Genomic DNA, 26,482 nt, shown 5'->3' on the forward strand with positions numbered 1-26,482 from the left:
TATCACGGAAAATATAGGACACGAAATATTATGGGGTTCAAAAAGGTGCTCTGTATCGATATGTCTTTCTTTTCCTTTTCTCTGGAAACAGGAGTTCACCCGATTTCGGACATTCTTGGGTTTGTGTTTAGCGAGGCTTCGGTTTGTTTGTTGTTTTGTTTTCCCCTGAGTCTTGGTTAGGATTTTGAGTGCTGGCAGGTCATATGCACTGTAATGATCAGCTTTTCAGCTTCTAGATTAAGTGGTTTTCAACTTCATGTATGTATGTACAGTACAACGAAGATATTATCTCCTTAAAACTGGAAATATCTTAGAGGTTCCCAGTGCACTATTTGTGGATTGGTGACCGGTTGCGACGCGTTATCCCATTTGAGTGTCAGCGAAACCTAAAGAATGGACAGGATCATCTCTCCAAATCTTCGGGGCCGAATGAATCTGGAAGAAGCTGCAGTTCAGGTTAACCATCGACCTCGGCCTCATGGATGGGAGTGGGCAGAATGGAGCGGAACCTACTTCTCCCATAGTCTTCATCACGTATTTGCCATCGTTGCCGTACATGTAGACTGGGAATGACGGGGGGCAAAATTGGCGCATACTATATTGTTCGAGATGGATTAATAGGGTATGAATTCGTGGCTCTCTGATAATAGCACGGAGCGTAGTTCCGGTTCGATCACACTTACAACTGTCTACATGATCCGCATGGTGATGTTCCAGGGATGATATCGGAAGCCACAGCGACGGCTTTGAATGACCTATGACCCGCTGTCTATCCTGAGATGTTAGTTCTAAGGGAAGCAAGACAGACTCTAGCTCCGCAGAACTGGTACGGAGCAACCCGACTATACACACTCCTGGGGAAGCGGGGGAATGTGTCTCGCTGGAATGGACTAACCACGGCAGTGCCAAAAACACATTTTTCGGCGCAGATCCCTACAGGATAGCTGGCGTTTTCGACGTTGGCTCCGACGAAAAAGGTCCCATCTTCCGCGAGAAGGCTGGCACCGACTCGAAATTTAGAGTATGGGCCTTACAGGCATGACTATCATTAGCACCATGTCCCTGACCAACTTTCAAGACGATGTTTCACAAGACGAACAATATGCAACGTCCTTTGCGCCGATGGCTTTGGAGGAAAGGGTGGCCAACTCGGCTTCTGTGAGAGCGGCTGCGGCCATCTTTGCAATCTTTTTCTTTTGTTGTTCTTTTCCTCTTGTGGTGGGGTCGTCGTCGAGAGTATATTTACAAGTTTTGCGGAGTGGAAAGAGTTTCATTCGCAGGCTGCGGACGGGCCGGGGCGTCTTTTTAAGCATCGACGTCACCCGCGCGTCCCGTCATCAGTGGGACAAAACCGGGGAGAGTTATTTCATCACCTCTACGGAGCAACCTGATAAAAATTCAACCTCAAGTCCGAAATTCGCCCAGTGTCCGGAGCAAGACGAGTTCGCACTAATCACTGTAGGATCCCGCCGCGAGTCTGGCGTGAAGTCAGCGGGGTTCTTTTTGGGAACGGAGCTGCAACCTAGCCGATTAAGAGAGGCCAAAGACAAAAAGTTATAGTATCCTTGCAGTCAGGCGGTTGCTTGCAGCTCTTGGCTAACTCTAGAGTCGATCGTTGACTGACACAGTGTCACCAACCACTGCAGTCAAAATGACTTACTTCATCTGCGGTGGAAGGTAATTTTGCTCGCTAGGAGGGTAAATCAAGGCGAAATGAGACCTTTAAGCCGGATTCCCTGTCTGGAGTCCGCCCTCAAGAGTATTGCGGTCTCTGGAACTCACCATTTCTCTGCTGGACGAGCTTGGTGCTCAAGCCAATCACTGTCAGATCGCAGGCGAATACTCCCAGGTATGTCTCAATTGCCTCGTATTTTTCTGCCAGCAGCAATGTCTACGATGTCCCAAACCGCTTCTCGAGTCTTCACTGTGAAGGTGCAACGGCCCCATGAAACAGAGGCCGAGGACCATGGGCAAAATCTCCCCTCACAACTTGAAACCATCCCCAAAGATGCCAGTACTCTCCGGATCGAGGACAACACCCCTTCTGATGAGGAATGGGCTCTTCTTGGGGAATATTTCACCTCCGTCACAGATTTAGATATGGACACTGGTTTAACGAAGAACTAAATGATGAGAAACTGCCGTTGCATTGGCCCCTGAAGCGCTATAAACTTGGCTCAGCATGCGGCTAACTCGTGCGCACCCCTTTCATCTTGGAGGGAAAGGTCGAGCATCTAATTTTTGATTATACCTTCGAGCTACGCTTTGAGGGGCCAACGAGCAAGGAATTAAGCAAGGCACATAGAGGGGCAATTGCAAGGGGAGAGGCAGAGCAGAGAAGCCTAACTTTACAAAAAGATACCCCGGAAGAGCGGAAGATTGAATTTATCGTGATACCGGAGCTGGTCAGAGAATGGATGCGACAGCGGATGGAAGAGTTGGACGCCGCGCAAGAGGATAGCCCTAAACAGCTGTTTCGCCCACAAAAGGAGACCGACACAAGAATACTCGAGATCGTGGAAAACGACGCCATGGATACTCTCTGTCGCATGGTGATGTCATTGAGCGATGTCGTTTACAATTTGAATACCCTTAAAATCTGCTCGACAGAGGCCTTGGACTTTTCTTTCATCGGTCCGCAGACGTTCGAATCCATCCTGCCAACGCTCGAGAACTTAGACACGCTTGTACTCAGCGTCGGCGAAGTTTTCGGGGACTACGACGTGCTTCCATCGCAGCTGTACAAATCTTTCCCGCCGAACCTGGCCACTCTTCGATTCAGAGGCCCAGGTTCTCTGGTCACATCCGAACACTGGAAAGGATGGGTGGAGTCCTTTGGTTCTCCTGACTTTTTACCGAAGCTCAAGAAATTGGGCTTTGTTCTTGACCTAGATTACGAAGAGGCTGAAAAGGACTCTTACAGAAAAGTGAATAAAGTGGAGATTCCTGCAGAGGAGAGACTTGAACAGGCGAAGGCGGCCTGCGACGAGCTGCATAGAGCTGCACACTGAGACGTGGAATATTGATTGAGTCGTTTTATGATGCCTGAAGTAAACAAAGCTGATTCTTTGACTAAAAGTAGGTGACTGTTGGCAGATGTTGTGAGAGTGTGTATGACTATGATTGATGTACCTGTACTCTGAAAAAGATTCTACTCTTCCTTTAATATATTCATAAATGAGTGCTCCTCTTACAACTATATCCCGTGAAACAAGATGTTAATATCTATAAACACACATATTTGCTTCAAGTCCCCCCCCACAGAGGTGATGGGCCTGGACCTGAGGCCCTCTAAGAAAGGGAATCACTGTTTATCTCTCGCAAAAGCCCGGCTTTTCCAGAATATCAAAATCTTAGAAGTATTTTGAACAAAAGGCCACATGCCTAAACATTAGCAAAGGAAGTTCATTCCGTAAGAGATCGTAAAACATGCGCCATACCCTGTATGACCATAACGCCTTGAGTTTATCCAAAACAACGGGTAAAAATCAACGACAGTATGCCGGATCGAAGGAAAGCCGGTCAAACTGTGCTTCTCAACCAAAGTAGTAGCGCAGTCCTTCATAAATGGAAAAGATAAAGGCAGAGCTGGGTGCCGATCGGGCGCAGGTGATCCCGCATCCGCGATACAGCCCAGTTAAACCGTGTTGTCTCCATAGCACTTTTCCGACTTCCCAGAAGGTACGTTTCTGGGCATTGCCCCTCGAAAGGGCGATATCTTCCGTTTGAATTCGAGATTTAATAGTGTCCGCAGGGTAGAAAATAAAATTATAGCTGATGCCTGCAGCAGCGCCGGCGAGCATCTGTTGATATAACGGTAACGGTGGTAGCGCGTCATTCAGAGACGTAGACGATTCTGGCCTGTTGTACGCCCGGAAGAGTGCGGATACGCCTTCGTAGCCACCAAACCAGGCTGCAGAGCCGCCCGTTTCTCGGATTAACGTACCCATTTGCCCGCGCCAGAAACCAAGAAACCCATCGTGTTTGAAGACAGACACGATCAGAGTCACCGGCCCGGGAGGCTTGAATGTGCCATTTCTAACGGCGGGCACTTGCATCTTGCATTTTATGAGTTCGATCGGCGTGAGGAGGAGCGATGTGAAGGCTCCAGAGATAGCACCACAGGTCAACAGTGCCGAAAACGGCAGTTTCTCCGACGGGGTGTATATAGTCGACTGCAGGAACTCCTGTGTGATACGGTAGCTGAAGAACAAGCTGCTTGTTTCAACAGCCGCCCCGAATAGAGGGGCACTTATGCCACGGTACAGCCCCAGCACTCCCTCGGCCTGGAGGGATTGACGAAAACAATCGATAGGTCCTTTGTATCGGAGGGGCAGGCCGTCCGGTTGGGATTGGAGACGGACCTTGACAGTATCGAAGGGGTATTCGATGTATTTACCTGCGATACCGGCAACCTGGAGGGGAGAAGTTAGGAACAGAGAAGCGAGTAATGTGGGGGTGGCAGGGACCTACAGAGCCAAAGACCACATCTTTAAACGCCTCCTTCCCCTGATCTTGGGCTTTCTGCTGGAGATCAGGGATGTCTACGGTCATCTCGGTTGCGGCTAGAGAGACCTGCGGGCCGGTTCCTGCGGCCGACATTTGTAAATCGAGATTTTGCTGATCGGTCGCCAGAAGCAGGTTTTGCTGTTGGATAGGAGGACGAGGAGGGATAGTTTGTTGGGCTCCCGCTATCGAGAAAGCATTGTATAGAGAGGGGTTTGGGAGGGCGTTGGTAGGGCGTTGTGAACGGCGGCGAACGGTAGCATGGAGGAGTAACACTGAGTCAGGCTGATCCCCTTATCCGAGGAAGGGAGCCATGGTGAGCATATGCGCCTTGTTTCAGATGGGCCCGGATGTTTAGGACGCGGGTTGGCGGAGACTCTGCCGGACAATGACGGGACAGCGAGGATGGCAGATGACAGAACTGACTGACGGTGACAGGGGACTGAGGGGGAAAATATAGTGGAATTCGCATGACAGAAGCTGGTGAGTCGCGCGAGAGAGAGAGCGTCCAGTGTGGCGCCTTAAAGTTCGCGAGAGATTTTTGACGGTGGGGCCGGTGGAAAAGAACCGCCGAGATCCGGGAGATAAGATAATATAAGATCGCGATAACAGACCTGATTGGCTGCAGAGATCAGGCCTGCAGCGCCCAGCGCGTCTTGGCACCTTTTTTTTTTTTTGCTGCGATCGGCGGCACGACGAAGACGAGGCCTCGTGCAGAAAATTGTCCTTTCCGGCTGCTTCACTCCCGAGGACGCTTGTTACGCGATGCTCGAGTAATCTGGCATCCCTCGCTCTTCCAGGATCTATTCGCCAATGTCTTCGACCGAACCCGCGCCCGCACCCGCGCCAGAGCCAGCACCAGCGCCAGCCGCTGCACCTGCTGCTGCTGCTGCTGCGCCGAAGGGAATGCGGAAAAATGGTGAGCTTCTGCCCTGGCGGCCACATCTATCTTTGGCTGTTGGCGGGATCTTTACTGACACTCCACTAGGCAAGAATTGGCACGATGTGAAAACTCCCTTCCGTCCCACAAAGGGTCAAACCTCCTATGCACGACGACTCGAGGAGCGAAAGGCCATGGCTGCTATAAAAGAAAAAGAGAAGGAAATGAAGGAAGAGAAGGAAGCCGAGCGACAGGTGTGTTTCTATGGAAACTCCCACTAGTTATTTTCAAGGCTATTGGTTTATCGATATCTCGGGCTGCTAACAGTATGTCATTCTCTAGCGACGTATCCAAGCCATCAAGGACAGACGGGCTGCGAAGGAAGAAAAGGAGAGGTACGAAAAGATGGCAGAGAAAATGCACCGGAAGAGAGTCGAGAGACGGAAGAGAAGGGAAAAGAGAAACAAGCTCCTGAACTCGTGATGATCTTCGAATGCTCAGCGATATCGTTCGTCGAACTGTGGGGCGTTTGGCGTTGTGAATGGGCCTCCTTTCCTTCCCTTCGGCAGCTTTCAGTCAATGATGCTATAGGCTTCTGGAGGATATAATAGCGCCCTCTATGGTTTGTCATAACGCTCTCTCTTCGGATCGGATAGCTCGGTCTTTGGTTCTCCATGCTGCACCAACTTTCTCGGTCGCCGCTCCGATCGATCCCGGACAAGGGGAGCGGTCGAATCCTTTGTCACGATGAAAGTGGGCTGCTTTGGATGATCTATATTCGCTAATGATTACGCATATTTCCACTAAAAGCTCCCCCCTGGATTCTTCACGGAGGGAATGGTCGCATTGTAGCGGGAGACGTTACACAACAATTATCTAGATATTCGACTCCCCACCTACCTATCCATTGTGCGGCTGTACGGTTGGTTGGTTCGCATCTCAGAAGGGACGGCTTCCCGAACCAGGTGATCAGGGATTCATCCCAGGTCACATTTCGAGTGGTTGATTGCCTTGCCCTGCAGGTGAGCTTGATGTATAGAAAATTCTCCAAACAGTCAGATAAATTACCGACTTGATTTGGAGTCGCTGGCCAGCCGCAGTCATTGCTCTATAAAAACCTAGTTGCTAGGCTACCCTTTTTTTTTTTTCCTCTAACTTTCTTTTTGTGCTCATGTGAATAGAAGTGAGTCGTTTTTTATCGACAGTTTATTTTTAGATGGCAGCAAGCACGAACCTCGGACGAAACACGCCCGATGTTTCAGTTGGTGAAGCCAGCCCTAAAGCTTGGTCACCAAGGACCCCTAGTCACTGCGTACTCCGTAGTTGCAGCACTAAGGACCGAACCTCGTCCTGGAAGCTCTCTTGTCGATGAAGTGGCACTTGTAAACATCTCCTTCAAACCTTGGGAAAAACGCTCACTACTTTTAATTAATTCAACGATGCATTTTATTTCGAAACCGACTCCAACGTTAAAGAGTCCCCAGGCAACTACATAAGTACCATGGAACCCTCCCAGCGAGCCACCCATAGACCCCCAACTTCCCCCCCCATCCAGAGCCCCCGTTCTCAACAAACTTCAAACCAGACCATTCCGGGCGACTTGGACACAAGGAACAAACACAAGCACCATCGTCGTCTGTCGCACCGTACATATCTCCACGCCCATGTCCACAACGGGCTCTATCTACCCCATGAAAGATGGGTCGAAGATCACTTGATTGGAGGCGAAGATCATCACTGGCGCCAACCTAGAGGGCAACGTGATCTCGGCACAGGTCTTGATGGACAACGAGAAAAATATAGAAGGTTACGACCACATAGGAGACATGCATCGCGCGAGCGACGTCTGAGGAGCCGCTCCGCCAGAAGAGATATAATCCCTGTGGAGGCCAGTGAGATGCCGGTCGGTTCGCCAGACAATGCCGAAGATGCTAGATTGTCGGGAAAGATATCTGAGGAGATAGCAAACGCGCATGAAATGGACAATGTGATTCGGTTACCTTTTGTTCAAAGCATGGAGTACATTCGTCAGGAGGACGTCGAGAAGGAGAGGGAGAGAAGAAAGGAGGCAGAGAAGTGAGTCAGTGGCCTCCACACATGTGATTTTGCATCTAACGGCGTTGATGTTCTCAGGTCCAACTCCGCCGCTCTCTCCTCTATCGCAGATCATTCCATTAGATTCTCTCAACGCCTCGATATCGCGTACTATAACCTTCTTGACCGACTGTCTACCATCCGTTCCACAATTCAGTCGTTTCAGAGTCTCTGCGAACTCACAACAAATCTTGATACCGATTTTAATAATCAAGCCGCCAAACTTGTCCAAGAAACCCGCAAGCAGATCACCGGTTTCCAAGGATTTGTGCCACAAATTCATAAGGTGGAAGCCCTGGAGCGTAGGATGAACGATTGTCGGGAGAAGGCGTTGAAGCTAGATAAGCGGCTTGAAGCTGTACGGGAGCGAATTGACGCGTGGGATCGTAAGGAGGTCGAGTGGCAGAAGAGGGTTAGCCGCAGGTTAAGGATTCTGTGGGCGGTCATGGGGACTGTTGTTCTGCTTCTCGCGGCTGTCGGCTTCGTGGATCACTTTAAACTACGTTCGGCTTCGGAGGGATCGGGAACTACGGAAAACCTGAAAGCTGTTGTTACTGGAGCCATTGGAAACACGACAAGGTGCCTGGACGAAGTACAACGCTTAGATGTCCAAGCTGATGATAAAGGGCTTTCGGCAAACCCTTTTGGCCTTAACACAGAAAATGGGTGCCATAATTGTGGAACTGGAGGGCCAACAACAGCACCTGGGCCAAGGGGTCCGGAGAAGACACGCAGAGTCCTTGATGAATTATGAGACCTTCATGTAAAGCGTTTGTGTGTGTGTATTTCCTACCAGTTGATGATACCCCAATATGTTAATTAATTCACGGACCACTATCCAAAGGCTCCAAGCTTTTAGTCATGGTCAAATTGTGGTTCATTCTAGCATGCCGGAACATAAACCTCATAGCTCAAGCGAGAGCAGCGAATTCCCAGACGCCAATCCCAAATATAAAGCAAAGAGAAAACAACTTCAGAGGACAATTTAACCTTACTCAGCAGCCGCTTTCTTCTTTTTCTTATCCTCAACAATCTCTAAATTATCCTCAGGTACCTCCTTCCCATGCACTTCTACTAACCACTCTAGGACATCCTCACAAACATCGCCCTGCACAGTAATCTCTTCTCCACCGGCTGGGTTCTTTGTCACTGATGAACCTGTAGCAAACTTCTTGCCCAGCTCTTTGGCGACTTTCTTGTTATCTAAGCCATGTGCTTCTAGACCCGCAATGACCGTGACGTGTTTCCGCTTATTACGTTCAACACGCTTGATCTGAACTTTAGCGGCGGCCTTGCGCTCCTGGTTACGGGTTTCTACCAAAGCAGCTTTTGCTTCTTTCTTGGCGGCATCTTTGGCTGCACGTTCGCGGGCCTGGATGGAAAGCGTAGAGAGGTTGGCGGCGATGGTTTCTAGGAGCAGACATTCAGAAACTTCTTTACGCACTCCCACAAGGGGATAACTGATGGGGTAGGAGTGAGTAGTGGTGGCCCGGGGGGGGGGTTGTTTACCCTCTGAGTATAGCTTTTGGTGCATACTAGGATTGTTCTCATGTAGCCATTCTTCGCACTTTTTGGCTGTTCCGCCGAATTCACAATACTATATAATGATGCCGACCCGCAAATAGTGCGGGAACCGTGATTAGCAACGGGTTAAATGTGCTGTAGCAAACTCGTCTGGATCACAATATGGGCCTCTGCTTATTCATATAGCAAAGGAATTGTCGCATACCTCAGGTGGAAGAGAGCACACTGGTGTTTGCAAGAGGTCAGCTCTAAAGCACGGTTCCTTCTCTCAATGGCGGGGATGCTAGGGCGCACGAAAATTTGATTTTCTTACCTCCACAGTAAACAATATGCCTGGCCTGAGGTTCCAAGGAGGTGGTTTGGACCTCTGTATCTGCTGCTTCAGCCATGATGATCTACTGTCCCGGTGGTTGCGTGAAATTCTCTTTTTCCAGCTCGAGCATGAAGCCGACTGCGTCCTGCTTACTACTTACTGCCTACACTCCTGGCGGGGGAACAGAACAATACGTAACGACTGTATATATGTTACCGCGTTATTTACAGAATAGTTTTTCCGGGCTCCGCTTCACGTGCCATGGGTGGGCCTTGGCAGGAGGCTCTGCGCTGCCAAGCTTCACAGCGTCCATCGGAATGCCGGATGCTGCCAGTCGAGGTTCTGAACCGCTTTCTGGTCCAGGCCGGCCAGCTCGGCATCGACATCCCTACCCTTCCTCTTCTTGTTATCCATCTTTGCCCAAATCTGCAGCAGGATCGCTACAATAAGCATTGCTCCGTTCGTGGCCAAATTGAGCCCATTGCCGATATGGTAATCTGGCCGGTCGTGAGGGAGAAAAGCCCAGGTTGAGATCAACCCGCCGATGTTGCCAAACATCACGTTCATGCCGATCGCCGCCGATCGAGCTGTGTCTGATACTACGTTCGCAGACACCTGCGCGTTGCAGAGCGCGCCGAAAGAGAAAGCTCCGCTGGTTATGAGAAACGTGGCCCCATAGCGGACTCGGGCATTACTTGAGGCAAGGAACATTATGTAGCCGACCATGACCAGAGGGCCTGCAACGATCATAAAAATATTGCGTCTATCAAAGCGCCAGCTAAGGAGCGGGATGAAGACTGTGAAGAAAGCCCCCACGACATAGGGGGGAACAGTCTGCAACTGTTGTTGCACAACGCTATAGTTCGGGTAGATGGCGCGAATGATGGTGGGTAGGAAAAATGCCAGCCCCTGAACTGTGATGTTGTTCAGGAGGAATATCAAAGATGTTGCCATTGTGACCGGGCTGAATAAGCCTTTCATCATTCTGGTCCGGTCAACTTTGTCCAAAACCTCGGTGGTGCCCACCCGCTCAGATTTTACACGCGCAATGGCTAGCTCTTTTTCTTCTTTTGTAAGCCATGTGGCGGTTTCCGGGCGATCGGTCAATGTGAAGAAGCTGATAAGCGACAGGCCAATTGTGATGATACCTTCGATGGCGAAAATCATACGCCACTCGTGTAGACTTCCAAACCTGGAAAGTTTCAGAATTCCGGAGGCAAGTAGCCCGCCGAAACAGCCGGCCAATGGCGACATGACAATGTAAAGCGATAGACGAAATGCGAGCTCGCTTCTTCTGTACCATCTGGACATGTAGTATGCGACTCCAGGAAGCATACCTGCTTCAAAAACACCAAGCAAGAAGCGGACTCCGCAGACAGCGGCCATATTGTCAACAAATGCCGTGGCAATGGAGCAGATCCCAAAGGCAAGGCTGATTGCCGGAAGATACCATCCTGGGCCAATCCATTTGCAGAGCATGTTGGACGGGATCTCGAAAATAATGTAGGAGACATAAAAGATGCTGAGGACGGCATTGTAATCGTAGCCCTTTAGCTGGAGATCGCTTTCAAGCCCGGCAAGTCTTGCATTTCCTGGAGAAGGGGTTAGCACAATTCTATATAGGTAAAAATGAGCCAGGATATGCTCCTACCAATATTAGCCCGGTCAATGAAGCAAAATAAATACAGCAATGCCACTGTTGGCACGATATAGAAATCGATTTTCGTGCGCAGCCTGCGCTCAGCAGCTCGGTCGAGTTCTACGAGGGGATTCCCGTATCTAAGAAGGCACGCATAACGCATTAGAGGGAAATGTTCCTTGATAAAAAAAAAAAGAAAAAGAATTTTTTTTCCAACTCTCGTACTTATCAGTCGCAATCTGTCCGCGTTCTGCAGCTTCGCGAGCATCATTCTTCACGGGCTTCTCGGAACGGTCAACATCTACCTTGACCAAATCAGGGACGGAGTTTTCATTTAGGGAGGCCATTTTTTTTGCAAAGTGGCCCTATGAAGGCTCTCGAGAGGGCTAATCGCGACAGTCAATTATCCCTCAATGGATGCCGGACAGGGAGAATAATGCCCCCTTTCACGAAGGCGCTGAATAGCCCCGTAGCCCTCTCATATATACATATATCAATAAGATGTTTCTTCATGGCGATAAATACCCATATCACGCTCCGTCCGGGTTTTCTCTCACCCGGCTTGGCAACTCAAACCTCCACAATGCTGGGGCTGCACATCTGGAGCTTACAGCCATAATAGGCTAGGTTCCCGCATGGCGTTGGCGAACCCCAGCCTGACTGGCCTGTTCTTGAAGGGATTGACCGTGTCTCTGCGCCGATGCACAATAATCCGTGCTAAGAGGATTGATTGACTGGAGTGCGGAGTTATGGGGCATTGAATTTGGGGTAAATAAGTTAGTTAACGAGCCAACTCCTACAAACTTGTCAAATTTGCTAGAATTGCACTCGACGAGTTCTGACTAGTTAACTCTCAGCAATAACAAGCCGAGGTCCAGGATATGATGAGTGTGCATGGTGAGACAGCATTCTCTCGCTTACTTCCTTGATGATGTCAGCTTTGCCTGGAGGTGTCAATTGGCGCTGAGGATGTAGGATATAGTTATATAGCATCGTGTCTGTATGATATGATCTTGAAAACCATTTCTAGTTTCTTTTCTTCATATCCGGGTTTGGTGTTGCTGTCAGACTTGGAAAATATCAAAGCTCTGTTCAAGGTTCTTGTCTGTGCCAAACCGAGGGGCGGCATGAAGTGTTTAGTTATGAAGTGACTATAAACTTGATTGTTTCTAGGTTTAATCTTTCATCTTTCATCTCTCATCATCATCTTCTTCTTCCCCTTCTTTGCGATGCGCATTTCATATTAGGTAGTGTCAAAGCGCTATCACTGTGCTCTGTGCAACATAAACTTGATATTGGTGCCACTTAAGAAGCCGCGAGTACGGAGTACTCCCTCCGTATGTATGAGGTCAATTTTACGTATGGGGGTTAGTTGATGACATAGTGACCGTCAAATACTATTATTTGCGCGAGAGAGCTATCAGCCCAATGCACCACCCGCTCGTATTCGTCCCAGTACTATGCATGACTGGTATGTGCGTTGTTATTCTGTTTCAGTTCCAACGACAGGTTCCGCCATTGTCAGGTTCTATCAAGTTTCTATTGCGTTCGATTATCCGTTGCCGAATCCATCGGCCCAACGCAGAAACTTGCGAATCGCGTCAGTATTTGAGACAAAAGTGGTCAAATTAACTCAACATTTCTCGGAACTTTGTCTAATCCCGAAGATCTTTTCCCGTCGGTAATGTCAAAATCATGGTTCGCAAGATTTCTCCGCTCAGGGCAAGAATTCTCTGGTACATCAGCAATGGCCTTCGGCACAGCTATGATCTTCGCTGCAGGGGCAAAACCTTCAGTTCAAGATTGACGCATTGACGCAAATTTTCCTTTTCCTGTTCTGGAATCTAGTCGGGACATTCCGTCTCTTTGTAAAAGGAAGGGGGACCACGATAGCTGCCTATGGCGTTATATGATTGATAGATCGGGCTTCTTTCATTCCCAGCTGTAGCTTCGACGGGGTAAATGGTATTGGGTATAATAAAAATCTGGGGACAGCACAAACAGGGTATACAACCTGTTTCGCTTATGAAGGGTCCACTCCTCCATTAATCACCAGAATAATCGTGCCACGAGAAAGCGTAACGCGTTGGAGAAGCCCAATTTGTACTACTCTGGCCTAATATTCTGTCCAGCCTAGAGGAGGTGATGCTTGAGCGTTGGGCCTTGGGAAGGACAGCATGATGGAACTTCCCGGGAAAACTGCGAATGAGACAAGTCAATTGGAACCCACGAAAAGCAAGGAAGACAGGGCAGAAGGTCCAATGTTATTAAACCAATTGACAAGAAATTCAACCCCGCATAATTTGTCCTGATTTTCGGTTGAGGCTCAATGAGTCTCGCGCGCTTGAAAAAGTCTCAGACGTCTGCCAGCGCCTTTGCCGATCGTCCCGAAGGGCCGAATTGATCCTCCAACCATCCCGCCAGTTGGACGTAGTCCTAGATTCTGAGAGCTGCCCTGGATTGCCTAATATTTACTGGAAACCCTCAAGGTTTGCGGGACTTCCGGCCAGGAGCGTATCCAAGATTTCGACCAAGAATCTTGACAGTGCCAAGGAACTGTGATGTTAATTCTCAAGAAGGGGTAGGGAGCATAACTTTTTGGTACAGTTTTAGAATCTTTGCAGCGTTCTAGTTGCGGGGGAAATTTGGTTTTGTCTAGGTAATGAGGATTCGCTCCGCGAATTTTTGCCATTTGCATGCTTGAACGGGATTTGTCACCGTTTGCTTGACAGTCAGGTTCTGCTTGGAAGTGCGTCTGCACAGAACTGTGTGTAGATATGTGCTTCGTGGGTAGTGACAAGCCCAAAGTCTCGAACAGTCTTTCGTGAGCGGTCTGGTGTGTCTGACGCTATGACTGGCACAGAGGATCCAACCAGTGACCCTGTTCACGCTGCAGGCGTGCAAATCACTTAAAACGCAACCTGTTTCGCGACTAAATTCACTAGCTCCCTAGCTAGTCTCCCTTGATGATAAAACAACGCATATCAATGTACGGATGTATGTACATAAGAGTTGGGTAGGTTGCCGAGAGGAATGCGGTGGCAGTGTGGGATCGCTAAATATGTATCATGTATTTATGGATATGTGGCGGGCTTCCGGAAGGAGATCTGGCCCTCGAAAATAAGGTAGATGGTATTATCCATTGGTTCAAGAGGTGGGCAATACCCGACTAACTACCAGCGAGGCGGTGATGGCCAGTTTCAGGAGCTTCTAATTCAAGATGATGGCCGCCCAGCACACCCGCATCCAGTATCCCCGGGGTACTCCGTCCAGACAACACACCAGCAGGAGGGTGGTAGGTTAATATGGTTGAGTTTCGAACCTGAGTGGAGGAAGCGTGGAGGGTCTGCCAACTTTCGATCCCTGCTGGAGTGTTCCGTGGGGCTTTGTTCCGTTAAGGTTCCCTTGGGTGCGATGATGTCTTGCTGCCGAATGGTGATTCATTCGACTCCATGACATAACTAACTTCCAACCGATGTGGAATGCTTGAAGAAAATCCTCACTTCTCTGCACCACTGCTCTCTCTGCTGAATTCTCACTCCCACTCCCACTCCCACTTTCACACCCTCCCTCTCGTCTCCTTCTTCTCCTTGCCGTGGTGCGTCCCGTTCGAAAGTGCGACAGAAGCTCGGCGAACAACCTTCATTTTCCCGTGGATAACCCTGTCAAGATAAGCTATCGCCGGCGACGATAATTGGACCTCCAACACGCTGCAGGGATCGCCCGGTCGAATTAGCCTCATTGCACGTTTTCCAAGGAGTGGCGTTGGCCAAAGAGACTGGCTCCTCGCGTGTTTCTCAAGGGCCGCGACCGCCTTCTCCACCTCGCCACTTTCGACATATACTACTTATCGAGCAACCGGATAATAAAAGAAAAAGCAATTCCTTCTCCCAAACCCCAAGAGCGGGGAGGGGGGAAGAAGCACAGAAGCTAGAATCGACCGCAAGCTTCATATTAGCCATTCAACCCGCCCTTCTCGTTGCCATTTGCGCCAATTGACCGAATCACATACATAGATAGATCCTTGTCGCCTCCATAGCTCCAAACTTTCGGTTCCCTTGAAGCCACTGATGAGCTTCCACAGACACGGCGGTGAATTTATGACAATCTCGAGATAAGAGCGGCCAGAGAAGCCTTTGCCGATATATCTTACCCTCCATTCCTCTTTGATTTCCCCGCCATTGCAATATTTTCCTCTTTGGACTCATAGCCGAAATTGCTTTTTCTTTTTTTTCTTTTTTCTTTGCCTCTGCTCCGTACTGGCTACTTGATTGCTGGGCGCTCTTTGAATGCTTTAGTCTCGCGCTGTGGTTGATAGGTGCCATCGCTCGATGCTTTGGTCTTCACTCTCGTTTGTTCTTTTCCTCTCGTAAGAGAAGATACGTCTCCAAGACTCTCCCGCTTGGGACAGACGGTTCGCGGTATCAGGAGGAAGAAGTTCGGCAAAGACGCTTTGCAACTAGGTGTCGTTCTTAGAAAATGGCGGACGTCCTGGCGCCTCCATATCACCATTCTACTTCACAGCTCTGTCCTCATGCAGGAGGTCATTCCAAAAAGTCTCATTTGCGGCCTGTAGGCCGCATGAATTCGCTGTCGTATTGTCCAACCCGGAAGGCTTGGATTCCCAATGCGTACAGCGTGCCGTCACAGGTCTCAATCTCTGGGGTGTATTCGCCATCAACGAGTAGCCTTCTTGAATATGAACCTGAGCTTCGTGATAACGAATTGGTGTTCCCGGATTATGATCCTAGCCCCGACACAAACACGGACGATGCGCAGCCCAGAAAGTCAACGTCTGACTCGAAACCGACGTCGGTCCGAGATGACGATGATTTGTCTTCCGATATATCTGAGGAACCAAGGACAGCCGGGGACGACAGCTGCGTAGAGCGGCGACCCACAAGGCAGGTCGATTACCTTACCCATGACTGGAAGGATGAAGAAATCTGGGGATCATGGAAATATATGAAACGCAACGGAGGTTCTTTTCGAACTGGCCAGAGATTAGAGAACGCTGCATGGAGATCATGGACGAAATCCTTCTACCGCCTCAGAACTATTACACCCGAGTCCCTAAACTGGTAAGTTGTTGCCTCATCAAATCATCTACTAGGATGCAGAATATTTAACCTTTGGCAGGCTGAAAGATGCCGACGTTACTTGGCTTTTTGGACCTTTACAGGAGGATCACACGTCCTATTCGTCCAGCCCTCCTCCGGCTTCTACGACTACATCCACCTCCAACTCTTACCTGAGCCGAAAACCTATCCTCAAGAAGACATCCGTGTCTCAAGCCATCCTCCAACATTCGCTTTCCGCCAGTTCCCTCCTCCAACACAACTCTATCATCAAATCCCAGAGCGAAGATTTTCGTTTAGGATTTAGTAGGACAGTTTCAGATACGACTGTGCGTACCGCACACATGGGAAGCCCACTACGAGCTACCAGATCTACATTATCGACTACATCTTCCGATATGCCGTCTCCCGGTAGCCGACGACACATCACTTTTAACAGGGTGGTCTCGCAGGTGGTTGCGGTGGGGCGCGAGGACGAGGAAGATGAAGACGACGATGAGAATTATTCCTATTCCGGCGAATACTGCTTATTGGACGATGACGACTCTGAAGCTACCTTGGTCACAATGAAGCAACTACATCCACGGCGCTCATTGAGCAGCACGCCAAGGAGCAGCTTCAGCAGCGACACCCGAACAATCATTGCGCATCTACCGCCAACTACGTTAAAGTTCGATAGCGATTCCGAAACCGAGGACGAGGATCAATACTTTCGCTGGTCGGGAGAACGTCCATCGTTCTATCGATCGGCCTCCACTGATACTATCAAGGTGCACGACACAGGAGAGGTCGAGACGTACCCCTCGAGTGAACATCTCGAGTACGTTGAGTCCGATAATGCTTACAGCTGGCCTTTTAAAAGCACGCTAGCGGATGTCCTGCCCTCCTCTCCAAGTCCCCCAGCCTCACCCAGTGCCTCGGAGGCCCTCACAGACGATAATGGGGACGAAGAGTGGTATCTTTCGTCATCAGGAGTTTTCATGCCATGTGCACATGGGGAGCTCGCAAAAAGCGAGGAGGCTGAGGGCGACCGTCGCGCTCCCTATGATCTGCTTGGCAAAGCTGTTGACGTAGCTAACACCCTCCGAGATATCGTTCATGTTCTTTGGAACGTCGGTTGGAGGCCCTGATCGCGAGCAGAACCTGGATTTATAAGCCTCTTCTTCTTTTTCTTCTTCTTCTTCTTCTTCTCTCTCTCAACCCTTTTCTTTTCTCTTTCTTTTCTTTTCTTTTCTTCTTTTTTTTTTTTTTTTTTTTCAACCTGACCTGATCTGATCTCTGCCTACTTTCTTCTAATTCTTTTGTGCATATTTATCAAAAAAGCTTTTCTGTATATCACAAGATCAGGTATTTATGGGTGGAAGATCTGAACTTTCTCTCGGTGGTACCTAGTTTCGCGTATTGCTCACTCTGCACTGCCCGCAGCACCATAATTTTTTTTTTTTTTTTTCTTTCTTTTTCTTAGAAAGTTTTGCTTTGTGTTTCTGGATGTGAAAAAAAAGTGTATTCTACATGTTTCTTTAGGATATTAATATTGTAATGATAGATCAATAACAGGCCTGACTGATACTGTTGTATTTCCACTGCAACTGGACGCAAGTAATGGGTTAAGTGGTTAAAGGAGTCTGGCAAAAGGAGCAACTAGATACTCCATAGTCACTCTGAACCTACTTTATATAACTGGATGAGGAGCAAAGGCCAGAGGGGACAATTCCCTATGTATATATCAACCGGCCTGGGTGATGGGACTTGCAGTATGCTGCCTGAACTCAGATAAGACAATTAGCCTTCAATACACATAACAGAGTCTCCAGCTTGGGGATGAGGGATGAACTGCCATGGGTGAGTTGTTACTGTCAGGCATAGTGATTATGACACTGTCCCCGAACCCATACTATCCTATTAAAGAAAATGATCATTCACAAACTAACTATGTGTTAAGTTATAGATTGATGAGCTAGGATTCTGACACATGCTGTCTTGGAATGAAGTATGTAGAAAATGGATATTTTAGGGAATATAAGTAAAACAATACCAAAGCACATAACTTTGGATTCAATGGGCTAGACAGGCTGCTGAAGCTATAACTACTCATGCCATTGATGTTATGCATTGCGACCTCTCCCCATGGAATCTTTTACTGGATTCATGACGTTAATCGAAGACATTCGACTTTGGAGGTGCTTCCATATGTGGCAGAGAGCTGTCTGCCGCTTGTTGACAAGATTCTGACATCCGGATTATGACTAGAACGCTGCACTGGTGCTTGGAGACGATATATTCACCCTGGAACCACTGATATACTTCATAATGACTGGACGTTATCCTTATAGGACCATCTTGGTGATGATGTTGAAAAATCTGAAAGATATATCCAACCTTGTGGAACCATCATTATGCAATGTTTATTTGAGCAAGTTGAAACCGCTCAGGGTACATGCACTGCACATAATTATCTGACAGTTCTTGAGGAAGATTGTGGTCTGAATGTCAGCCATCCAAGAACCTATACCAATCACTCCAGAATGCCTTTTCCACCATCTTATCAAACGACAACTTTGGAAAACTCTGAAACCACGTCTCAAAGTTGAAGCAGCTGTGGATGTAAAGAAGCCTCCAAGATATAGAAACCTGCTGCGTAAACAAGAGAATAAGGAGATTGTCAGTCCTACGATTTAGAAAGGCCCTGCATATCTGGAGAAATCAAACTTCGCTGAGCACCCAGGTGACAGCTCTGGCTGAAGGTGCGGAGACTTCGACGAGTCTAACTGGAATGGCACATATGGAAAAAAGACCCGGAAAATGGGAGGGTAAATCGCAGGCGATCCAGCCGTGAGAAATAACGTCAACATCATGGCTGATTCAGTTCCAATAAAGACGCAATCTCTAGGTTTTCATGGGCACAATGCCCAAAAGGACGAGAAGCTTTGAGTTGGTTTTAAGCGACCTCGTCAAGCCAAGAGCTATTACAACATAAGGGCGGGTACGGAGTACTTACCTGGGAAATGGCCACGGGATTCCGTGGCCTTTGAGGTCCATCCCCGTGGCATTTCCACAGGTACTTACCTCTGTTCGGCCTAGCGCGTGTTCCGCGCCACGCCGCTTTAACAACATCAACATCAGCATCAGGATCAGTCACGGTCCAACCACCGTTGATTGATCCTAAGATGCAGCGGGACACTTGATGCCAAATACAATGGCCTCTGTTCTGATGTCAACTCCTGTCTGCCTTGGCCCGAAATTCCGGGCCCTTATTTATATCACTGTCCTGGCTGCAGTTGTTCATGGACACATATCTGTTATTCCAAGCATACATCAACTCTCCTCCCCATGGGGAAGTGCCTGCCACCACCTCCCCCCAATGGATGTCTGTTCTGGAAAGACACCTCCATACTTACAGAAGAGACCCGGGCCTGGCTGGAGCACCATCACTCTCTTGGACAGATAGGACCAAATTTCAAGTCAAGAACCCTGAGAAATATCACAGTGATTGAGAGATACTGGATCAGGCATGCTCCCTCCCAGCCATTGCTGCCCTACAACAGTACTAACCTACAAGTATGCAGATATTGTGCAGTGCTTGAGGAAGACTATGGAAAGCTTCTTGAACAAGAAGAGACAGTGGTCTTTATGAGTTTCTTCAATTGGATGAAGCAAACATCCAAGGAGAAAGTGCTCCAAACATATGATGTGTATTGAAGGCATCTTTGTGAATTCTTTGAGCTGGTTAGGTGCTAGGCAATGAGCCATAAGGTTCAGCAGCAGCTGAGAAGAGTATGCACATCACTGCTACTAAACCACTGTGCTTGCACCGACTAATCATGCTGGCTGAGCACCATGCAGTTTCTGGAGGGCAGGTTCATTACTGAAGGCAATGTCAACCCAGTGAGCAGGGCCATTAAAAAGAAATGCACCTTGGATGCTGCAACCTTTGCTGTTGTTCTGAGATACTACTGGATGTACTTCACATACTTTTGCCATGAGATCCATATCATTCAGTTTGCAGTTGTCCAACAGCGGCTGGCCATCACTGGAAGCCATCCAGGCATGATGCTACTCTGTCACAACTCTGCAAAAACATCAGGCCAAAGTCCCCAGCCTGCAAGCAGCAATGGCAACAGTGAACTGGCACCACCAACATGCTCTTCTCAGAACCAGCCTTCCAAGCTGCCAAAGAGAGTGTGCTGGAAGGACATTGAACTCTTCATTCTACAGAATCAAGATGAAGCCTGTGATGTGCCTTGTATGGTTATCAACTTCCACAACCTGAAGCATCAGCCAGAAGGTGCTGGTGGGTGTCTCACTTCACATCATTCCCTCCCCTGCTTCCAAAAAGATACAATGGTGGTTCAACTCACACATCAACTAGGACAAAATTCTTCATGCATGGTGATTACCAACTTGCATACTGTTCTATCACGCGCATCATCACATTGGCATTTTGTGATACTGTTTTCAAGAATGACTGTCTGACACCCGAGCTATCCTGGTGCCTAAAGGTGCCCAAGTGCTGTGAATCTCTTCCAATTTACTGGAAAGAGGATATGCTGGGGGTGCCTGTCCTGGGTGACCTAACATACAACCTCATCCTAGATGTAATGAGATGTCTTGATCGGGATGCAGGCCTGGAGGACCCATTGAATTCTTATACCTATCAGCACTGGACTGCAAATAAGGCAAACTGTAGTATGTCCATCATTCTAGTTGTTTCTCTCCCATCTCCTTCCATCTGTGATACTCACTATTTTCCTAGACTTCACCGACCAAGAGCAAAACCAAATACTAGGTCACGCTAGATCATGGGTTTTCAAGAAACACTACCAGAAAGAGTTTATTGGTTATGACATGCAGCATTTTGTCCTTTTGTGTCTCCACCAGGAAGGCTTGTTAAAACAGGCTGCAAGCATGCTCAGGAACCAGAACCTCTGTGCACTCTCTGGTCTGATCAAGAAGCAATTGCAAGCCATCTACAGAGATTTCTGTATTCTTAGATTACAGCAAGAGAAGAAAGAGCTGTTTAAAGAGATGAAGTTGCAGTTAAGAACATTACAAAATGCAAAAAAGCTCTGTCCTGAGCTCCATCAGAGACATCACGAGATGGAGAAGGAGCTGACCAGGTTGAGAAAGACTCTGAGGTGAGAAACAGAGAAAGCAGCCAGAAAAGCATACTTCAGAACTGCACCAGTGCACAAGGTCAACAGGCAAATCAACCAGATGCTGGGGATAGGTCCAGAGAAAGATGCTATGGAGGTTGATGAGGACTGGGAGCTACCTATCCCCAAATACACATTCCCCAAAAGGGCACAGCTGGTTGAATGATTCTTTGGCCCAGATGCAGAGTGCTTTGATGGAGAGTGACTTCTCACACACCAGATTCAGGCCACCAAGGACCTGGTAGCAGGTCCCTAGCGGTCGTTGGTGGGCGATAGCAGTGCGTCACTCGGGGGTTGCGACAGCTGTAGGTACTAGTTCGCAGTGGATGATAGCCCTTGGGGCTTGGTAGGGTATACAGAGGCCGAATTGGGCAGGAAAAATAATAATCTCAGGGAGAGACTCTTCGGCCGGCGAAGAAGATGATGAAGACTTGTGCTAGGAGAGGCTTACTTGGAACTCGAAGAGCCCTTTATAACAAGAAGCACATCATCAAAGGCCACAACAAATCTGCAATAAGATGGCCTAGCGTGGCCGTGGCTGTGGCCATGGACCACGGCCATGAGGGTTGGTTATCCATGGCTTGAGATTCGTAGCTCGTGGCTCATGGCCACAGATCTAAGCGGCTTTAACTACAAACAACACGAATACTGGGACGAAGATAGCCAAACTTTCATCTTTGAAGGCTCATCAGTGCTATCGTCTGCCGACATAAATTCTCTACTTCTACATCACACCAAGGCCATGGATGGAGACTAAACGAGGCCCAGCTCTCCTCAGGCGGGATTTCCATATGCTAGCCTAAACAGTGTATAAGTATATGCACCCTCCTTCGCCGTATTCCTGAAGATTCTTGACAAGCTCTGCCGCCCTCCCCCCACCTATGTACTATGTTTGTCCTTGGGGTTTTATACTCTTGCTCTATTTATTTATACCTTGTGCTGTATACTTGGCTTGATCGCGGTACATTGTAGGGGGACAGTATATAGAAATAATGATTTTACCTTCCAGTAACAGAAATCAAACCCCTCTGCCTGGCTGTATGGAAAACATACCAACCCCAGAAAGGAAGGCTGTGATTTGCTGCATACTGCATGCTGCAAGGCTGCCATCTCCCTTCAAGGGTGACCCCAGGACCCTAGCTTCGTCGTCATCTCTCTCCCTCTCTCCCTCTCTCACTCGCAACACACAAACACGAGAAGAAATTTCCATTCATCTTCGCCCCGAGAGACAACCTTGGAAGCATTCCACGCGAACAAAACAACTATTATCTTCTAGCAGAATGGCAACCCAGGGAACCCAGAAGTTGCTTGAAGAGCACTACCTACTTCCTGTCACATCTATCAGAGTTACTATCCACACGCTGGGCATCTTCTTCGAGTCCGACACGCGCAGCGAAAATCACACGTCGATTTATCTCCTTACAGGCGACAAACAATCGGTCCAACTCAACATGATCAAAGCAGGCCCAACTGATGTTATGGGCACGTTGCTTCGGAAGCGTTGTGGCTATGACTTATCGAACACAGCCCTCAAGAGAATTGATCTTCAGGCGATTCAAGGGTTGACTGTTGGACAAGTCCTTCAACTCCTAGACCAGAAGGGTCGAGCCAACTACAAACTGGCGCCAAGCGGCATGGGCTGTCGCTTTTGGGTGTGAGTTCAGACAGATCGTATCCACAAACGAACACTGAACAATGGCTAACCACGGCTGGTGGTTATAGTAGAACGATGATTGAGGATCTGGAAGCTGCGGGGTACATCAATCCATCGAGCCCGATCAAAGTCAACGAGGCCATCGAGGATCTCCAATACAATTACTCCAAAAACCAGGCCCGAGAATATGACCCGATGGAGCCAGGAACCTTTGTGTAGATCAGGACGGTGAGGGTTAAACTATGCAGGGTCACAGGATGTGAAGGGCGCGAGTATAATTAGTTGCTGGAGGAACGGTTAGCAATAGCAAACAACACAAATTCAGCCTCATTCAACAAGTGCACTTACAAAAGCCACCGCATGTTGGCAGAACGAGCTCGCATAATCAAATCCATGCTTCGCTTTTCATCATCAGTTAAAGCAATAGTTTCGTTGACAGTATCAAGAAAAGACTTCCAGAAATCGTCATTGTAGAAGTTGATGGCTGCCGTTTCATAGAACCGTGGGTAAAACCCAGCATAGGCCCAGTCAAGAAGACATAGTGTGCCGTTCTTGGCCACAATGACATTGCGCCGGCAAAGATCCAAGTGACAGAAAACAAGAGGGTATGAGCTGAAATCAACAGTCTTTTTAAGCAGTTCAATCCGTCTGTTCACCCATGCAGTCAGGTCTTCAACAGACTTGAAGGCCATCCCAGCGTCATCGAAGCCCCACAAGTTCCCTCGAGGGATTTCCCCTCCAACAGGGCCAGGAATACTAGCCTGAAATTGTTGGAGGTGCTCAACCACATTTGCCAAACGCCGCGTCAGATATGTGCCGGTGGGTTCATCGAATTCTTCCAGAGTCGGTCCAGGAATGTATTCCATGAAAAGATAGCCTGTCGGCAAGGAACGATCGCTGAAATCCTGGAAATAGTGGTAGATGCGCGGAACGCGAATGATGCGGGGATCAAGGTGGTGATACGCATAGGACTGTGTGGCGACTTCACCCGGGGTAACACCGCCTCTTTTGACGATGATGCCACCAGGTAGCCTGATGATGGAATTTCCCCAGGTGATGCCAGGGTTCTGTTTATTCTTGAGGAAGCGACATATGCTCATAACCCAGGATTGGGGAGCGAAGCAAATCAACACACGGACAACAACGCGTACAACACTCTCCATGGCAGGATATCAAGTGGGCCTCATGTCTATCAGAGAACATCTGAGATTGTACTGAAAATCAAAGGGTGTGCAAAGCCTTCACCAAGACAATCCTGCATGCAGTTCTTGTCCCCGTTACTTTTGGACGGTCAAGTTAGAATGAACCCGCTGAACTCAGGCGGCGTATGCCTATCTCTGCCTTCTGGTGGGACCAAGTTGGTGGTGTTCGCTGCTCATCTCTGTCTCTGGAGTGGAGGGTACCACGGAGGGGAGGGTTTGGACAACAAAAAGGAAACGGCCCGCTAAAGCAAGACCACACGATGGTATTGTTCTACTAGTACTCTGTCCCAGTAGGTAGGGGTCAGGTGGTCGTCGTTGAGGATGTATGTTTTGATGCTGCTGGTTGTGATTGGTTGGCGATCACGTGCTAAACTAAACCTTTTTTGGTCCTTGTCCTTTTTTTCGGATTCGTGGTTGAGGTTGCCTTGGGGGGTTTGTCCACTGCCTGTGGTGGATGTTTACCCTCCTGCTCATATTAATATTCCCTTTTTTATTGAATTGTACGAGATTGTAGGCGATTGATTCGCTGCTTGCACCGCCAGGTGCCGCACTCAGAGGTGGAGTTGAGATTATTCAGCCCCTTAGGAATCCAATTGGACGATGCAACCACTGCTCATTCCTAGCTGCTCGCCCTTATTGAAATACCTCTCACCCTGCCCAAAGCTCTGGAGCTCCGAGAATTTGATAAGACTTGCGCCTTGTATGAAGCCCATGCCATGAACTCTTATGCAAGCAGCTGATTCCCGACAATGAGCTTCTCGATGATTGTGACCAACCCCCAGTCGCTGATGAGCATATTACAAACCTAGCGGAGATGTTCGTTCATCACAATGCGGAAAAGGTCCTTGGAATCCACTTGATTCAAGATCCCCAAAGGCACCGTTTTGCTTGGGACCAACTTTATCCTTGACCTCCTTTTCGGCTTTGAGATTGTCTTTGAGAGACTTGATCTGATTTTGCGAGTATTTCAACTCCTCTTGTGCCTTAAATGCAAGAAGCAGGTTATCACATAAGGACAGGGCGGATGGCGTGAGAGTCGAAGATCTTAACCTCTTTGCGGAATTGTTCTCTCTCTTCTTCCCGGCTTTAGGAACCTTTACACATAGATCTTTCTACTTCAATTGCCTACTCCTTGTCCACCCACGGCTACTTGGTCTACTTGGTGTTGATTGGTTGTTGAGAATCGAGTACCTTTGCCGCAATGATGCCAGCGTCCTGTTTGGGAACCTCTGCTGGATCACCTCCCATGGCTTGTTCTGGAGAAGCTCGTTGTCCGCCTCAGACCACCGGGCCCGGTTTGTTCCTTGATCGCTCATCCTCTCCTCGGAGTCCGCGCCAACATGTGGTGGTCCAGACCCTCCTCCAGACCTTCCAGGGCCGGCAGTGGGCGTCGAAAATAGCCCTCTCTCGCTCCATCAGTGACTCTGGTCTTTCGCTTACCCTTCGTTCTCGGGTATTAGCCTCTGAAAGCTGAGCTTGAGTAGCATGGAGGGCCGCTTCGGCTTCTTCTCTCCCCGTTGAAAGCCGCTGTGGTTGTCGCAGATTGAGGGACGGCTGACGGGCTGCTTGTATGGGATAGATTGGAGAAATAAGTGACTCGGGACTGAATGACTCATGATAGGAAGAGCATTCTATTGCCCTCAGAGCCAAGACTCTGTGGCGAGAAATTGTGTCACCAAGGTTTTTCGCGAGGTAGTTAAGAAACGGCCTGAAGTTCTCGCTGAACAGGAAGTTGATCAAAGAATGATGGTGCTCTTCCAGCTTGTTTCCCACATTTTTTCGGCATGTAGCGTAGCTAACAGGGCCTCCTATGGTAAACGGGGCTGCAAATGCTCCAAACGTTCCTCCACAACTGGCACCTCATCGACCTCCTCACCCACCTCAACCGTACGGCGACCCGTCTGTCCCCACCGCCTCCTCCGCTGTTGACGACGTTGTGGATGCGACTCTCGAGGAGCTACAGGGACAGCCCTAGATGGACGGAAGGGATGATTTCGAGATTGGTCCTGCCTAAATTGTTGTGGGGCAGGAATGATGGGAGGACCTTCTTCTGTCTGAAATTGGTCCCGCCTGGATTCTCGCAGGGCAAGAGGAGGAGAGTCAGGAGAAGCAAGCACAGCAACAGAATATCTTGCTGTTATGAATATAGGTCTAGACCAACCAAGCATCAGACAACATCAGATGTTCAGAGAATGTCATGTGGCCCATATCTCTGAATGTATAAGAATCACATAATTCTTACAGATTATGGGAAATCTCAGCATTCAGTCTCCTAGTTAGTGAATCTATACATTCTACACATGACTCCCTCTTATCAGTTGTGGGCATCAGATCTACTTAGCTCTTTTATACTCTAATTCTGGAGAAACCCACAAGATCTACATCAGGCTTCTCTAATATTCTGAACACTCCAATATACAATTGTCTAAGTCAGTATAA

At 48.6% G+C, this 26,482-nt stretch overlaps 15 protein-coding genes across 15 annotated transcripts; 8 read left to right on the top strand and 7 right to left on the bottom strand.

The window, feature by feature from the left end:
- Window positions 1–154: 154 nt before the first annotated feature.
- Window positions 155–1,368, bottom strand: CIMG_02312 (cytidine deaminase). The gene is made up of 5 exons (XM_001248540.2): window positions 1,100–1,368; window positions 896–1,029; window positions 684–769; window positions 514–595; window positions 155–445 (listed from the first exon to the last, which is right to left on the bottom strand). The coding sequence occupies exons 1-5, from the start codon at window positions 1,311–1,313 to the stop codon at window positions 404–406; spliced, it is 558 nt and encodes a 185-aa protein (XP_001248541.2). The 5' UTR covers window positions 1,314–1,368; the 3' UTR covers window positions 155–403.
- A 466-nt stretch (window positions 1,369–1,834) lies between these two features.
- CIMG_02311 (uncharacterized protein) lies at window positions 1,835–3,184 on the top strand. The gene is made up of 2 exons (XM_001248539.2): window positions 1,835–2,085; window positions 2,226–3,184. The coding sequence occupies exons 1-2, from the start codon at window positions 1,852–1,854 to the stop codon at window positions 3,009–3,011; spliced, it is 1,020 nt and encodes a 339-aa protein (XP_001248540.2). The 5' UTR covers window positions 1,835–1,851; the 3' UTR covers window positions 3,012–3,184.
- Window positions 3,150–4,944, bottom strand: CIMG_02310 (amino acid transporter Arg-13). Its single transcript, XM_001248538.2, has 2 exons — window positions 4,474–4,944; window positions 3,150–4,415 (listed from the first exon to the last, which is right to left on the bottom strand). Exons 1-2 carry the CDS (start codon window positions 4,600–4,602, stop codon window positions 3,537–3,539), a joined length of 1,008 nt encoding a protein of 335 aa, XP_001248539.1. The 5' UTR covers window positions 4,603–4,944; the 3' UTR covers window positions 3,150–3,536.
- Window positions 4,945–5,195: 251 nt separating this feature from the next.
- CIMG_02309 (rRNA-processing protein CGR1) lies at window positions 5,196–6,744 on the top strand. The gene is made up of 3 exons (XM_001248537.2): window positions 5,196–5,425; window positions 5,495–5,640; window positions 5,729–6,744. Exons 1-3 carry the CDS (start codon window positions 5,320–5,322, stop codon window positions 5,867–5,869), a joined length of 393 nt encoding a protein of 130 aa, XP_001248538.1. The 5' UTR covers window positions 5,196–5,319; the 3' UTR covers window positions 5,870–6,744.
- Window positions 6,745–6,887: 143 nt separating this feature from the next.
- CIMG_02308 (uncharacterized protein) lies at window positions 6,888–8,338 on the top strand (the record flags this gene model as incomplete). The annotated part of the gene is made up of 2 exons (XM_001248536.2): window positions 6,888–7,462; window positions 7,520–8,338. 2 exons carry the CDS (start codon window positions 6,888–6,890, stop codon window positions 8,232–8,234), a joined length of 1,290 nt encoding a protein of 429 aa, XP_001248537.2. The 3' UTR covers window positions 8,235–8,338.
- On the bottom strand, window positions 8,318–9,471 carry CIMG_02307 (translation machinery-associated protein 22). Its single transcript, XM_001248535.2, has 4 exons — window positions 9,318–9,471; window positions 9,210–9,229; window positions 8,990–9,077; window positions 8,318–8,890 (listed from the first exon to the last, which is right to left on the bottom strand). The coding sequence occupies exons 1-4, from the start codon at window positions 9,391–9,393 to the stop codon at window positions 8,472–8,474; spliced, it is 603 nt and encodes a 200-aa protein (XP_001248536.1). The 5' UTR covers window positions 9,394–9,471; the 3' UTR covers window positions 8,318–8,471.
- Window positions 9,472–9,617: 146 nt separating this feature from the next.
- On the bottom strand, window positions 9,618–11,426 carry CIMG_02306 (MFS transporter; the record flags this gene model as incomplete). The annotated part of the gene is made up of 3 exons (XM_001248534.2): window positions 11,182–11,426; window positions 10,969–11,096; window positions 9,618–10,909 (listed from the first exon to the last, which is right to left on the bottom strand). The coding sequence occupies exons 1-3, from the start codon at window positions 11,301–11,303 to the stop codon at window positions 9,618–9,620; spliced, it is 1,542 nt and encodes a 513-aa protein (XP_001248535.1). The 5' UTR covers window positions 11,304–11,426.
- A 2,651-nt stretch (window positions 11,427–14,077) lies between these two features.
- On the top strand, window positions 14,078–14,474 carry CIMG_12698 (uncharacterized protein). Its single transcript, XM_004445623.1, has one exon. It carries the CDS (start codon window positions 14,086–14,088, stop codon window positions 14,410–14,412), a length of 327 nt encoding a protein of 108 aa, XP_004445680.1. The 5' UTR covers window positions 14,078–14,085; the 3' UTR covers window positions 14,413–14,474.
- A 41-nt stretch (window positions 14,475–14,515) lies between these two features.
- Window positions 14,516–15,138, bottom strand: CIMG_02305 (uncharacterized protein; the record flags this gene model as incomplete). The annotated part of the gene is made up of 2 exons (XM_001248533.2): window positions 14,516–14,786; window positions 15,110–15,138. The coding sequence occupies 2 exons, from the start codon at window positions 15,136–15,138 to the stop codon at window positions 14,516–14,518; spliced, it is 300 nt and encodes a 99-aa protein (XP_001248534.2).
- Window positions 15,139–15,435: 297 nt separating this feature from the next.
- Window positions 15,436–17,164, top strand: CIMG_02304 (protein phosphatase regulator REG1; the record flags this gene model as incomplete). The annotated part of the gene is made up of 2 exons (XM_001248532.2): window positions 15,436–16,037; window positions 16,096–17,164. The coding sequence occupies 2 exons, from the start codon at window positions 15,436–15,438 to the stop codon at window positions 17,162–17,164; spliced, it is 1,671 nt and encodes a 556-aa protein (XP_001248533.2).
- A 1,573-nt stretch (window positions 17,165–18,737) lies between these two features.
- Window positions 18,738–19,426, bottom strand: CIMG_12699 (uncharacterized protein; the record flags this gene model as incomplete). The annotated part of the gene is made up of 4 exons (XM_001248531.2): window positions 18,738–18,802; window positions 19,033–19,060; window positions 19,101–19,136; window positions 19,349–19,426. The coding sequence occupies 4 exons, from the start codon at window positions 19,424–19,426 to the stop codon at window positions 18,738–18,740; spliced, it is 207 nt and encodes a 68-aa protein (XP_001248532.2).
- A 445-nt stretch (window positions 19,427–19,871) lies between these two features.
- Window positions 19,872–21,353, top strand: CIMG_02302 (uncharacterized protein; the record flags this gene model as incomplete). Its single annotated transcript, XM_001248530.2, has 4 exons — window positions 19,872–20,329; window positions 20,404–20,720; window positions 20,788–21,169; window positions 21,209–21,353. 4 exons carry the CDS (start codon window positions 19,872–19,874, stop codon window positions 21,351–21,353), a joined length of 1,302 nt encoding a protein of 433 aa, XP_001248531.2.
- A 1,114-nt stretch (window positions 21,354–22,467) lies between these two features.
- Window positions 22,468–23,060, top strand: CIMG_02301 (uncharacterized protein; the record flags this gene model as incomplete). The annotated part of the gene is made up of 2 exons (XM_001248529.2): window positions 22,468–22,841; window positions 22,910–23,060. 2 exons carry the CDS (start codon window positions 22,468–22,470, stop codon window positions 23,058–23,060), a joined length of 525 nt encoding a protein of 174 aa, XP_001248530.2.
- On the bottom strand, window positions 22,904–24,003 carry CIMG_02300 (uncharacterized protein). Its single transcript, XM_001248528.2, has 2 exons — window positions 23,190–24,003; window positions 22,904–23,126 (listed from the first exon to the last, which is right to left on the bottom strand). Exons 1-2 carry the CDS (start codon window positions 23,939–23,941, stop codon window positions 23,120–23,122), a joined length of 759 nt encoding a protein of 252 aa, XP_001248529.2. The 5' UTR covers window positions 23,942–24,003; the 3' UTR covers window positions 22,904–23,119.
- Window positions 24,004–25,244: 1,241 nt separating this feature from the next.
- CIMG_12700 (uncharacterized protein) lies at window positions 25,245–26,018 on the top strand (the record flags this gene model as incomplete). The annotated part of the gene is made up of 2 exons (XM_004445625.1): window positions 25,245–25,496; window positions 25,839–26,018. The coding sequence occupies 2 exons, from the start codon at window positions 25,245–25,247 to the stop codon at window positions 26,016–26,018; spliced, it is 432 nt and encodes a 143-aa protein (XP_004445682.1).
- Between the last annotated feature and the right edge of the window lie 464 nt (window positions 26,019–26,482).

The sequence above is a fragment of the Coccidioides immitis genome (genome assembly GCF_000149335.2).
Source record: "Coccidioides immitis RS genomic scaffold supercont3.1, whole genome shotgun sequence".
NCBI lineage: Eukaryota > Fungi > Ascomycota > Eurotiomycetes > Onygenales > Onygenaceae > Coccidioides > Coccidioides immitis.